The sequence below is a fragment of the Typopeltis vanoorti genome, chromosome 2 (genome assembly GCF_054136105.1).
Source record: "Typopeltis vanoorti isolate ZY-2024b chromosome 2, IOZ_Tvanoo_1.0, whole genome shotgun sequence".
Classification (NCBI taxonomy): Eukaryota; Metazoa; Arthropoda; class Arachnida; order Uropygi; family Thelyphonidae; genus Typopeltis; species Typopeltis vanoorti.
The window spans coordinates 109,603,932-109,619,225 of NC_143550.1; the positions used below are offsets into that span (position 1 = coordinate 109,603,932).

Below are 15,294 nucleotides of genomic sequence, written 5' to 3' on the forward strand. Positions count from 1 at the left end.
TAACTGATTGGCTTCAGGTTGGAAAAGAAGTTAGGCAAGGATGTTTACTTTCTCCTCAGTTGTTTAATATATATATACTAAGGACATCATACGTGAAGCATCAGATGAACTCAAGACAGGAATTAGGATAGGTGGTAGATTGATCAGTAATCTGAGGTATGCTGATGAATACTATATTCCTCTGTAATGACAAGGAAGAACTAGGACAAATTCCTGATAAAGTTAACAAGATCAGTAATAACAGAGGACTTCAACTCAATCCTAGCTAGACAAAGATTATGGTTCTCTAAGGAAGTACAAACAGGGAAGCTCTTGAGAAACAAGTGTACCTTAATGGAGAAAGAATTGAGGAAGTCAGCAAATTTGAGTACCCAGGATCCATTATTAATGTAAAGAATTGCTGCTCAGAAGATGTTAGAAGAAGATTAGGAATGGCTAAAACGACAGTCTGATATTGTCTAAAATCTGGAAGGATGGATTTATCTCCATGGAAACAAAGTTGAGGATTTTGGATGCACTTGTTTTTTTTACAACAGCAACTTATGTGAGACTTGGAACCTAAAGAAGTCAGATAAGAATGGGATAGCTGCTTTTCTGTTACAGAAGGCTGTTGAGGATATCATATACTGAAAGGTGTTACATATGAATGGGTGTTAGAAAAGATCAGTAGAAGTTTAAGGCTCATTAAGGATATTGACAGATGAAAGTTAAATATTTTGAACACATTGAAAGAATGGCAGGAGTACTTCTCGGAACAGTAATAGAAGGTAAAGTTTCTGGAAAAAGAGGAAGGGGCAGATCGTCAATGAGATGGATGGTGTGCATGTGGAGTGACTGATTATCAGAGTCGAAGCCTCCAGAAAATTATACAACATGACTACATGGTGAGGCCTGGTGTAGCACATCACCGAGCATCAGAATGACTATATGGCATCTGTGGATGCCCAGTGAACATATGATGATGATGACGATGGTGGTTGTTTCACATTTATTGCCTTGTTCAGCATAGGTTGAGTATGAAGCTGAGGTTCTTGTTGCAAGGTGCATATAATAATTTGAATTTTTTTCAACTGTTTTAGTACACTTTTTGTTGAACTGAGGCTTGGAAAGTGGATAACAATTTTGTATAGAATGGGGAATAAAGTCCTTCATGCCAGTGAGGTTAATTTTTGTGACTTGCTCAGAACTGATTTTTGTATTAGAACAAAAGGACTAGACTGACTGTGGAAAGGAAGAGTAGATTCTCTAGGTTGTCTCACTTGATACCTTTGTAATGCCTAAGGACATATTGTTGATAGTGAAGGAGAGGGATTCTGTTAGAGATAGAAACTTGTACAAGATTGTGATCTGAGTGGCTGAGAAGAGAGGTGTGATCTCTGCAGTATATCTGGAAAGATAATGGTTAAGAAAAGATCAAGAGTATGGGGAAAGTGGAGAGGGTTGATTTTTAGTGATTCTGGTTAGTAGATATATGATATGCATTAAGTCATTGCTCATAACAGATACAATACTGCTGCACCTTGTCCAGCTTGGTCGGTGCTATTGGAAATGGTCAGCCAGTTAGTAACATTAAGGTCACTTGGAAGATGATTTCACTAATTGGATAGCTGTATTGCAGAAAGTCAAGCTTCAGAATTCGGAGGTGGTAAACTGCAGCAAATGAATGTTACTGAATGGGGTAAGGAAATCTCCTTTTTCTATGTTCACAAGGCTCTGTAATTTGCATTTCCTCAGTCTTCTTCTTAATCTTTCTGAGATGAAACATTACTTTAGTTAACTTTCTGAACCTTTCCATATTCTCATACGCCTTTAAAAACTAGGTGACCAGATCTATGCGTATTCCATGTGCAGCTTTATCAAGGCCATTTTTAAGAGAATCAGAATCTTCAGCAATGTCCTCCATATCATTGCCTTGATCTTATGTTCCTTACAATTTTGTCATATGTCCACTATCACCTCAGATTCCTTATCTCTCTGTCTCTTGCAAAATGTCTTCACTAATTAGCCCAGCCTGGCTGGCTGAGTGGTTAGCATGTCTGCTCTCCAGCCATAAGGCTGCGGGTTCGAATCCCGCCATGGGCATGGATGTTTTTGATTTTCTATGGAAAAACTAGTGGTGGTGTAGTTGAGGTCAGTTGGTGGATTTGAGTGGTGGAGATAGAGTTATAGAGCAGGTGCCCTCCCTCGATGAGTCTTTGGATTCCCTGGAGGTGTTAAATAATAATAATAATAATAATAGTATACTCAGAAGAAATATCAGATGCCAGTGTCTTCTGATTATTCCTTTCTAACCAAAATAAAGTCCCTCTTCTTCTTTTTTTTTTTTTTTAAGGATAGGAGTGAATTTTTGCTTAGTGATTTAAAATGTACATCTGTTTATGTATAACACAAATTATTTAGGATGATTAACTTGCTTTTCATATATGAAACATTATATATCTACTCAAAAAAGACATTTAAAAGTTGCTTTCAGTAAGAAAAACTATGCATAGCATATGAAGTTCACAGGGTGAGATCAAGCAACTTAATGACAAATGAAATACACTTAATTATGTAACAAATTTAAACACAATGAATATATATCAGCGATATCTGAACCTTTACAAAGCAAAGTAGCAGCAAGCTGCAGACAGACCTCTGTTCTTTCTGATGAGCTCGATAGGATATAATTTTTAACATGCTTATTTCCTCCACTTGTTGGCTTCAGATGATCTTATTCACCACTATTATTTTAACATAACAAAAGAATATACAGTTTATAGTATTATATACCAGAGGAATTTTTAATAGCTTCCATTTTTATTCTTAACAGGCAGGACTTTATACACCAATGCTAATATTGAAGGCACGCAAGTTTGCTCTACTTTATACATTAGGAAGTATATTTATCATTGGCAGGTAAGTAAAAGTATGTATATGTACTATTATCTAATAGTATTAGATTGGAGTATTAGTATAATATTAACATATTAAATAATGCAATTTGATTTTATCTAAAAAAAAAAAGCATTGAGGTATAATGATTTGCATATTATCCTTCTCCTTTTTTAGGACCTGAGTGAGTAGACTGTTGAATTAGTCAGATAATAGATTCACTCTTGAGATATGGAAATGTACGGAAATATGAAGACAAGAGTTCAGACCTGCCTGGGAGAGACAGAAAGCTTTTGTTTTCCTGTTTAATATTGTGATGGAGATGGGGACCCACCTCCATCACAATATTAAACATTCACATCACAATTAAACATTCATATTACAATCTGTCCAGAAGAGGTGAGAGAAGATGTGCCTTGGACAACATTGTATGCAGATGACGTTGTGCTGTGTGCAGAATCAGGAGAAGTGGCAGGTAAATTGGAAAGATGGAGGAGAGTACTGGAAGAGAGTGGTATGAGGCTGAGCAGAAGTAAGACTGAGTATGTGTGTTGCAAAGGGAATGGCAGCTCTGGAGCTGGAAGGAAATGTCATCAGGAAGGTTAGTGACTTTAGATACTTAGGTTCAACAGTGAAAGAGGATGGAGAGGCTGAGAAGGAAGTGGGATGCAGGATACAAGCTGGATGGAGGAACTAGAGAAAGATGGCAGGAGTACTATGTGATAAGAGGGTGCTAGTCAATCTAAAGGACAAAATCTACAGGACACTGGTGAGACCAGCTATGGAAACTGTGGCCCAGAGGAAAAATAGCATCAGCAGGATGGAGGTAGCAGAGATGAGAATGCTTAGGTGGAAGTGTGGTGTGACCAGAAAGGATCATCTGAGAAATGACTATGTAAGTGAAACAGTGAAAGTTACAAACTTAGGAGCGAAGATACTAAGGTTGCAAGGTTGGAATGGTTTGGTCATGTGACAAGGAGGGAGGATGAGTATGTGGGAAGAAAGGTCATGCAGATGGATTATGCAAACTAGGAGAATGTGTGGGTGGCCAAAGAAAAGTTTGAGGGAGCTGGTGGTGGAGGAGGACCTGAGGATGAAGAACTTGGATATGGTTATAGCCCAAGAGGATGTGGAGGAGATGCATTAAAAACAGTGACTGTACTTAAGTGGGAGAAGAAGAAGAAGAATCACAGTATTTAATGATAGATTCCTTTCTTTCACATTATTATTAAATAAAATCTGGTTAAGGTCATTTGTAGTGGATTATTGTTTTGAGTGTTTGCTTATTTGTTAGTAAGTTGTTCTAAGAGCTGTTACTTTGTGTGTGTGTGTGTGTGTGTGTGTGATGTATTTGTTGCAAAGGGTAAAAGTTTTGTAGATGGAGGTTGAGACTGGCGAATATGTGTATTGGAAGTTTTTTGAAAATGAGTACCACAAGTGTACGGAGAGTAAAACAGTCATGACAGTGGAGAATTGAATGATGAAATACAAGTGAAAATGTCAGCTGAGTTGTACATAAAGTGGTAGAAGCAAGCAAAGTTGCACATAGTACAAATGGTAGCAAAAATGAAACCTTGGAAATGAAGTGAATGATCAGATGCTAATGATACTGTAATTAGTTTCGATAATGATATTGATTTGTAATGAGAGGACATGTGTTTACTCGTCCTTCACAAGATAAAATGAGAGAGAATGGTTGGAGAAATGCTTCTGAGTGATATGGAAGAGAACCAAACCAAAAGAGGTGGGGGAGAGAGAGAGAAAGATGCAAGGGAAATGATGAAGAAAAACATGTTTAGTATGTTACTTTGGGGCATAGACAGCATAGTGTGGGAAAGTGCAAGAGAATTTTCAATATCCAAGACCAGGATGTTTAAGTTTCAGCACTGGCAAAGGTTCCAGTGAAAAGGGAGAAAGATACTACTTTTTATGTACAGTAAGCTCCAAAAGAGGGACCAGTACCTCAGCAGTTGGTGTGGGTGTGTGTGTGGGGGGGTATTAAGGTACTGGAAAACTAAGGTATTGGAAAATTCAAGAATTCTGTAGATAGAAATATGATAACACTGTAGGGACAGCATAGTTTTGTAAATTATCGGTCTGCATTTTCAGTAGTGGCAATAGTGATGTGAAATGAGTGATAGCAACAGTGAGATATGAGCAGCATGATCAAAGGGGGAAGAAATCATGCATAAGATTGTGATGGAATGATCATTAGATAACTTGACTGGAGGTGGAGGTTCTGACAGATTATGTTGATTGTACCAGTGAATCTTGAGTGAGGTAGGATGCTTGAAGGAAAGATGGAGATACGGAGAGAACAATTGAAAAATAACTTGAATCATGTAAAAGGAGGGATTAGGAGATTTGAAAAGCTAACTGATGTCAGACAAACAAGATTAGGAGAGGTAAGTTATGGAAATGGGAGAGAGAATGAGACAGTCGAGTTTTCATCTTTCTAATTTCATCTTTCTTAATTTCATCTTTCTATTCACTTGTTCCTGAATAGAAACAAGTGAATAGAAACAAGTGAATAGAAAGATGAAATTAAGACATAAGTGAGGACATATGGAGGGAGAATGTGGGAGCAGATGAGAGTGAGAATGTGAATTGCATTTCATCAACAAATTAGCACATTGGATGTAGGATGAGTAATTATTATGGGGGCTTTGGTTATGGGACATAGAATGGAAGAAGGAATGTTCAGATAGAAGGAAAGAAAGAAAGGAAATTTATGCAGTTGCTAAGAGATAATTACATCAGACAACATGTAGAAGGAATGTGGCAGTTGGGAGTGCTGAATATGGTGATAGCATCAGAAAACTTGGCCTGGGAGATTGTCAACCATGGGAGAAGAATTTGGAGAGGAAAGATGTTAACAATGCATGGGAAATGGTCAAGGAATGTTTGAAGAAAGCGTCATCAGACTGTATGTATCCAGAGTCAGGAGGATAAATCAGGTAGATGTATGGGCAACATCATTAAGGGAGTTGCAGAAAAGAAAACATTATAGAAAGTGTATAAGTAGAAAGCTTATCAGCAAGCTCATGAACAGTACAGAGTATGGGCAAGAAGGGTGACCAGTATAGTAAGGAAGGCCAAAGCTAATTATGGAGTAAACTAGTTGATGTGCAAGAGGAAATCCCAAAGAATTTTTTCACTATGCAGCAATTAAAAGGAGGAATGACTGTAGTAGGATGACTAATGATTACTGATGGTAGGGAGATAACAGAAGCAAAAAGTGACTTTTGAGTTGAATGAAACAAATGGTTATGCAGAGATACTATTAGCAGTACCACTGTCAAATGCAAAAACATTTGATGTACTACGTGGAACTCTCTTACATAAATTGGAGTTAATTGGAAATGGATAATGAAGCTGCTAATATGTATATAAGAGGGGTAGCTGATGTACATACGTACATCAAAGAGTATTATATCTTAATACACTAGAAGTGTATTAAGATCCCAGTACTTGGTCCGCTGCTTTTTAATTTGTATATCATTAACCTAGGACATGATTGAAGGAGAGGTGTTCAGTTGTTTGCAAGCTATATAAAACTAGTAACAGTCAATGTGATCCTGCAGGATGACTTAAAGAGCAGCAGTATGGGCAAAGGATAATGGTTATCAGTTTTAATGTGGCCATACACAAGGTCATGCACTTTGGAATGAAGATATCATAAGCTGCATCTATGTATTACATCTTAGATAGCTCTGGACTGCAGGAGATTGATGAGGCTAGGGGTTTGTGGAGGGGGATGGAGAGGGAAGTTTAGAGGGTATATTTCATAAGTGGCCAAAATAACACATCAGATTACTTGGATGTTGAAGAACACATTAAGTTGGAATAGGGAGGTCATTCCCCTTTATAATATTTTAATAAGGTAGATAGAAACATAGAAAAGCCATTATAGAAACATGTTTTTAAAGAGATTTTATAAGATTGATACCAAAGACTTTTCAATGCATGGAAGGGGAATGATATTGATATTGTGTGAATAATGGTTAGTATGGACTTCCTATGATGAACCTTCGGAGATGTCCAAAAATAAATATGTCTATATCTAAGCCTTCCCTCCCTTGCATACCCACTTCAGTCATGACTGCATCATTCAGATCATTATATACTAATGATGTAATTAGGCATGTGGAAGAGGCTTTTATGAATTAATTTTGGATGAGAAAATGGAAAGTGGAATAATCTTGAATGCATGCATATATTGGCTTAATTTTAGAGCAGTCCTTGGATTGTGAGTTTATAATAAAAAAAAATAGTGTATTGTGTATTTCATATAGCATTTAGTACATACACAAAATGACAGACTCCTAATACACTACTGTATTATGGGATTCATAGTATAAATTAGAGATGCCAAGAAATTATATTCTTGATTTAATCATTTATCCAAGTGTAAACAAAGTTGGCATGTGAAGTAACTATATAACTGGGCAACTCATATATATGAGTTCCCCAGTCATGAAGTTATTTCACATGCAAACTTTGTTTGCTTACACTTGGATAAAGGATTAAACCATCTCTAATTTATAGTATAACCAAGCAGAAAAACTTTCAACATCTATTGGGAATCATAGTGTGTGTCTTTTATTTATGTTTTTCTGGGATGGCTTAAGTGTAATCAAAAATTGAAATAATTCCAAATTAAGCACCTTTGTATGCTAAATTAGTGATGCTGCCATTTAGTTAGAAAGACCTGGGTTCTTATCCTATCGCTGTTCAAATGAAGGTGAGTTAGTCTTGCTTTGAGAAGGCAGTATTTTTCATCCTGCAAAACCAGCAAACTGGCCAGAAGAATACACCCAATTACAGACAGATATGAAGGCCTTTGTAGCCTTAGTTGCAGTAGTGGCTCGTGGTTTGAAATCGCAGGGGGTGCTGCAACTTTTGAATTTCCATACACACTGTAAGTACAGTGTATACGTGTTTGGATAAAATATCAAAATTATGGTAAAAATTTAAAAAAAAATTGAACATGTAAAAAAATATTGTTTATCATCGATAAAATTACACAGTTTAATATAATTCAAAATTACTTAAAAATTACTATAACAAATGTTATGTCTTTAATTATAATGTCCAAATATTTAAAGAGACAGACTAAACACGATAAGCACTACAAACACTCTACTACTGGTGCAAACTGCATATAAACTACAGTGGAATTGTGCGACGTACAGTGCCACATTACGCTAATAGCTCACATTTCTATGACATGCATATTGTGTAAAACACAATGCTGGTAGCGTCCTTCGCCCTCCTAAGTGTTACAAGATTGATTTTTATTATTATTTTTTTACAAAATAAGAGAATTGTATGGGATTGTTGATGATAAAATTAAATATTGCAAGCAAATATAAATAAATAAATATATTTATATAGAGAGAAAAATTGGGGGGGTGCTGCAGTGCCTATGCACAAGCCGCCCCTGCTTAGTTGCTTTGACTAAATAAAACTGCAACGTCAATCCTGTCTAGAATGTGAGGAATCTTTATAAAGTCTTTGTTGCCAAAGTTTGAGTTAATTAATCTCATATAGAATGGTATGATTTTTTTCTCCCAGAAACTGGAGAATTTTTATCCCTTCTCACAAAACAAATTCACCACTCAACTCATACAATTTTCTGATATAGTAGATTATTTAAATAGAATTAACTGACTTTATTGTAACATTAATTTTTATATGAAGCCAAGTTACTTAGGTGACTTGCTATTGAGCATAGTACATTATTTATTCAAATTTTTGTTGATGGAACTAAAAATTTAAGGATATTGGTGTAGAGGTAGGCCATCTTTGTGGCCTGAGAGGTGTGGCCTCTTACTTCAAATGTATAATTACATCAGTCAAACATAGTACAGATATGTATATCAGTACTATTTAACAATATGGTGACAATAATGCTTAGTATTTAACAGTACTAAGTATTGGAAATATTACTAGTGACAGTATGGTTATGCTCTACTAATTTATTGCATAACGATGAAATTCACCCCATCTCCTCTCAACATTCTACCTATTTACGTTAAATTTTCAGCTATATTGTGCTCTCATATATAATGTATACTTTGAAAATCCATATTTAAAAATTCATGATTACGTATATAGATATGACTGAATATATAGACCTCAAGTTTTAATAAGTATTTAGTAATTAATATGTTGAAAGCACATTTCATTTCATTTGTTGAGAACACATTTCATTGCTGGCCTGGTTGGCTGAGTGGTTAGCATACCTGCTCTCCAACTAACAGGCTGTGGGTTTGAATTCTGCCATGGACATGGATGTGTGTGATTGTCTTTAGGTGGGAGATGGATTTCATCTCCTGGTATGAGACCACTGTCTGCTTATTGAAGGCTTGAAGTGGTTTGAAAAAGTTATATGTTTAGAGATAAAAGTTATCTCTAGAATAAGGTTCTTGGACTATGAAAAATAAATGAAAAATACAAATATATAAATATATATATATATAGCAATTTGTAGTATTAACTCAGTACTGGGATATGTTCATATTTATATATACTGACTATAACCGAGACTAGAATAACAATTAAATTTATTCAAAATGCAACATGTTTCATCGGATTGTCTGACTTCTTCAGGTGTGGGAACATAGAAAGCAAGTAAACACTATAAGAAACATCGTATCACTATAAAATGACTATTATAAAATCAGTTAGCTTTGAACTGTAGCTACAGTCCGTGTTGAAGTTCTATTGTTAAGTAGCTGCGTGCATCTGATTTCACGCATGTGCCAATATTGGATAGCAGAGCTGAAAGAGTCCGGTAGATTATAGCTGAGGTTATTATTTATGTGATGAGGGGGTCCATAACAATTTCCTTAGACTCGACTATGTGTCGCTCCACCTCGTCACGGCATATATGAGGGTTTGAGGTTGTTGTCCAGTTTATCTCATGTTGACAGCCTTCATCATTTGTGTTTACTGAAAACAGTACATAGCTTGACAGGGCACTTGCTCTAGTTCTTTTGTAGGCAATGTCTCTCTGGTGTTCTTCTAGATGTAGGAGGATGGATTTTTCAGTTTTGGCCATAGTATTGCTTCCTGCAGTCGCACGTGATTTTGTACACTCCTAGGAATTGTAGATGGTTGTGAGCTTGTTTGTATTTGCTTAAAATCAATCTTAGTTTAGGAAGAGTAGAGAAACAGGTTTTTATGTTGAACTTTCTTAAAATTCTCTTCTATTATTCCTAAATTCTTACAATTCAGAGAAGCCATTACCAGTGAAAAAAGCACGCAGAATCTACCAAAAAGCAAAACTAGAACTTTTAGGAGAGAGGATTAACGATACCAAATGTAATTTAGCTCTTCTCTTTTCTTCTCTTTTATCTTTTTCATCCTTAGAAAACCATTTAGTGACCTCCTTAGACTGCATGTCATGGAATCACGTTCAAGAAATAAGTACACATCGGGCATTAACATCTCAAAACTTAAACAAACATAAGCTTATCAGAACATTTAATTCGCTAAAGAGAACACAAGAACAACCAACCCCCTAATTATCTTCATGGAAGAAATAAAAAATTAGTGATAAACCATTCATCATATGTTCTAAATCACAACGAAGAACAAATTCTTAAAAAAGGTCTCAATTTTGTCCTTGCGCCTAAAACTATTCCCAAGGAAATGTTTTTAACTAAGATGGAGAAAGCTGCATCATTACTTCCTGCCGCAGATGCCAGTTTATTTCTCATGGAAGCAATACTTGCGATTAATAATGCAAGACCTCCATCTGATAACATCTCCCTTGGCGAAAGGCTAGCAATAAAAAGTCTTAAGAACAACAAAGACATCGTTATCATACAAGCTGACAAGGGCAACGCAACTGTAATGCTAAATAAAACAGATTACCATGAAAAAATCTTGGCATTATTACAGTCAGATACATACTTGGAAATTGAGAGAGATCCAACGAGGGAGATACATAACAAAACAAACAACCTCTTACAAAAAGTCACAGAACTTCCACGAAACATACGCCTTGCTGCTCGCTCTTTACATCCACTCATCCCAAGGTTATATGGTCTCTCAAAGATACACAAGGAAAACTACCCACTGAGACCAATAGTAGATAGTATTGACTCGCCTACCTACAGCTTATTCTAAGTTTCTGGCTTCATCTTTAAAAGGTTTTACAGGAAATTCTTCTTCATATATAAAAAACTCAACAGATTTTGTCTCAAATCAAAAATTTCAAACTTCAGCCTTCAGATATCATGGTGAGCTTTGACGTGGTGGCTCTCTTACAAACGTACCAATTCAAGAGGTTCTCGATATTTTAAAGAACAAGATTTCAAAAAAGATGTTTTCCATGCTATCACATTGCATTCACTCTGGCTACTTTCAATATGAGAAAAAAATCTACAAACAAAATAAAAGATTGGAAATGGGAAGCCCCCCCCCTGTCTCGTATATTAGCTAACATCTTTTTTGAAGATTTCGAACAAAAGGCAATCTCCTCAGCTACTCTTAAACCAAAAATTTGGCTAAGATTTGTAGACGACATATTTCTTATCTGGGACCATGGCACCGATAACCTTCAGTCTTTTTTAAATCATTTAAACAACTTCCACCAAGATATCAAATTAACAATGGAGGTTGAAGAAAATGGATCTCTTCCCTTCCTGGACGTAAGACTTACTAAGTCATCTGATTCTATTAAAATATCAATCTTTAGAAAATCTACACACACACAGATAGATACCTGCATGCGTCTTCACATCAGTATCCTGCACAGAAAGTGGGGTATCATCTCAACCCTAGCACATCGTGCTAGATCTATACTGTCAAATGATGAAGATCTAATAAATGAACTACAATATCTACAAAGAACCTTCACAAGTAATGGCTATCTTCGAAAACTATTAATAAGCATCTATACCACCGCCATCAGAACAACTCAGAAACACAAAACAATCCAAAAGGTTATATCTCCTTACCATATATCAGCTCGCTCTCCACGAAACTAAGAAGAATTTTAAGAAAGTTCAACATAAAAACCTGCTTCTCTACTCTTCCTAAACTAAGATCAATTTTAAGCAAATACAAACAAGCTCACAACCATCTACAATTCCCAGGAGTGTACAAAATCACATGTGACTGCAGGAAGCAATACTATGGCCAAACTAAAAAATCCATCCTCCTATGTCTAGAAGAACACCAGAGAGACATTGCCTACAAAAGAACTAGAGCAAGTGCCCTGTCAAGCCATGTACTGTTTTCAGTAAACACAAATGATGAAGGCTGTCAACATGAGATAAACTGGACAACAACCTCAAACCTTCATATATGCCGTGACGAGGTGTAGCGATGCATAGTCGAGTCTAAGGAAATTGTTATGGACTCTCATCACATAAATAATAACCTCAGCTATAATCTACCGGACTCTTTCAGCTCTGCTATCCGATATTGGCACACATGTGAAATCAGATGCACGCAGCTACTTAACAATAGAATTTCAACACGGACTGTAGCTACAGTTCAAATCTAACTGATTTTATAATAGTCATTTTAAAGTGATACGATGTTTCTTATATTGTTTACTTGCTTTCTATGTTCCCACGCCTGAAGAAGTCAGACACTCTGATGAAACATGTTGCGTTTTGAATAAGTTTAATTGTTATTATTGTAATCTCACTTATAGTCAGTATATATAAAATTGATTAAAAAAAAAATAGAAAAAATCCTTAGCCCACCCATGTACAAAATATACCATTATTGGTTTGCAAATAAACTTCGTGGGTGAGAACAGCATTAAAAAAAAATTGATGATACACTTTGATTAAAATGTAAGAAATATTAATAAACGAGTTCTTCAGCTCATCACGTCACCGACGGGAATCAAACCTAGGACACTCCTTCCCCAGGCTTGCGAAGCGCACAGCCACTAGGCTAACCGTGTGGACATGTAAATAATAATAATATATAGTATGGTATACTATAGAATACTGTGAAATTGGGGCTGTTAGTTAAACAAATAGAAAAGCTTTGCAATTGACGTTCATTATAGTTAACACTATTACAATACTCATCTGTTATCACAAGCTAATGAAAACCCCCAGCTAAAAGCTGTATGGACAGAATGCAATTAAAATTTTCTGGCATGCAGTATTACAGGAAATCTATAATTCCATTATTGAGAGTTTGGTTGCATAGTAACTAAAAAAATTGAGTTTTATTAAATTATATTATTATTATTATTATTACCCAAGACCCCCATGGAGTCAAAGACTCATTTACGATATCCTTTTATGATACTCACAGCTCATCATACTGTGCTTTAAATACACTGAAATTCTCTGCAGATGCCACACTCTCGGGCATCAGGGGAGAACCAGAGGTCATCCCTGGAAACTGTATAATGACGGTGCGAGTTGGGGAGTGAGAAGTAGGTTTTTTCATGCAGAGTTGTGAATGATTGTTACAATCGTTCACAACTCTGCATGAAAAAACCTACTTCTCACTCCCCAACTCGCACCGTCTTTATACAGTTTCCAGGGATGACCTCTGGTTCTCCCCTGTTCTCCCACTATTTTCTGAAGAACCTCTCGGGCATTACCTTCTCTTATAACAACCCCTTACTAACTTGTAGGTCTCTATCATATCTCCCCTTTTCCTCCTGTCCACCAGACTCTGAAGTTGCATCTTCTCAATCTTTCCTCAGAGTCGACATTCCAGAGTTTAGAAACTACCTTAGTCAGTCGCCTCTGGACACCTTCCAACATCTTTTCATCCTTCTGAAAAACCCAGTGACCAAATCTGGGCAAAATAGTCCTTGTGTGGCCTAATCAAAGCCTTATACAATGGAACTAGAATCTCTCTACTTCTACAAGTCAGTGTCCTCCGCATTCATTCCCAGTGTTGTGTCGTCCATTCTGGCTTTGAATCCGCCATCTTCTTGAAACGTTCTTAATGAAATCAATTAATTGTTGATTGATTACTAATCAAATATAGAGAAATTTATATTTATACTGCACCACCTTTTTTCAGATTAGCCTATGCAAAATAGTAGAATCAATCTTCAATTAATTTAGCAGTCTCATTATTCATATAGGCCGAGTTTAAAATTAACACTTAAGTTCCCACAAGGTCCGATATCTTTATGAACGGTGCAATGAAAGAGAATCAGGCACACGCAATATTGAAATCAATAAAAACAAAACATTTAATGCAAGGTTATATGACAAGTACATAAACTTAACTCCGAAAAACAGATAATGCAAATAACTTAATTCACAGGTCATCACATTCACATAGAATTAAACATTAGACATTCAGGTATTAAATCTACAGTTTTCCTAATAATTAAAATGGATCAGACAGTTCAATATTACAGAATTTCTCAGTAAATATTTTTACTGGTATTACTTAGTTGCACCCTATAATTCAACACTTAATCAGCAAGCACTTAATTTATTAATGGCGGCAGTTATTACTTCAAGGGGAATTACTTTCAAGCTTGTAACTTCAGCTAATCTCAGGCAAAACGCCACAGTTAATGTTAGGATACTTCAGACGGAGCTAACACTTATATCTTCACACTGAAATACAATAAAATAAGACTGTTCTTATTGGGTTAAATCCTTAGCACATCAGATTCAATGTGGGCACATTTCAAAACTATATTCACTTATCACTCCGAAGCAACACTATTCAAAAGAAATCTTCTTGGAGATAACTGAATTATTATTTATCGTGCTACACAAGTCTTGATGCACTTGGTATAAGGCAGAATAATTATTCCATGTTTACTATTATATAACAAATTCAGCTTTGCACAATCCTTCTTCCAAGCGACATTGGAATACGTAGTAATTCTAGAACTCAGTGGAATTATTCTGAATGGCCTATTAATCTCACGGTCCTTTATTAATTCTATTACTGCCACCTGTTACTTTACTCCCTGCTGCATATAAGTTTTCTGCTCATCTACTCCGTACTGTCCTGAGTGCTCCTTCCCTGAGTGTTTTCTGTTTACTTTCCTTTCCGCTTATATATACCTTCATTCTTCCTGCCAAAACTTGTTCTCATAGTCCAACTCATATCAACTCCTTGCTTCCAAATACCGTAGCTCACGCCCTAAGCTCGGGCTATCTATTTCAACTCTGTCTCCATGGCAACAGTCAAAACAAAACGTAAACAGAAGCATTACATAAGATTATACCTTTACATACAGTAATGAAAAATAAAAAAAAATATTATAGTTACTTAATTTTACCTTCACTTTCATTTACAATAATAAAAAAAAAAATATTACACTTCATAAGGCACATAAAAGTTACATACATACAATTTCTTATAATATTATTGAAGGAATAAAGTAATGAAATAAATGGCATTTACTACAGAGTCCTTTTATTATTATGACATATCCTAAAATTATATAAT

At 35.8% G+C, this 15,294-nt stretch overlaps 1 protein-coding gene across 3 annotated transcripts in view; it reads left to right on the forward strand.

The window, feature by feature from the left end:
* Nucleotides 1-15,294, forward strand: part of LOC150109325 (uncharacterized) — an 86,434-nt gene that overhangs the window by 38,963 nt on the left and 32,177 nt on the right. For all 3 annotated transcript variants that reach the window (XM_090407422.1, XM_090407425.1, XM_090407434.1), the window contains one exon: nt 2,813-2,898. In XM_090407422.1, the coding sequence (XP_090263548.1) occupies nt 2,813-2,898 (86 nt within the window). The remainder of the gene's footprint in view (nt 1-2,812; nt 2,899-15,294) is intronic.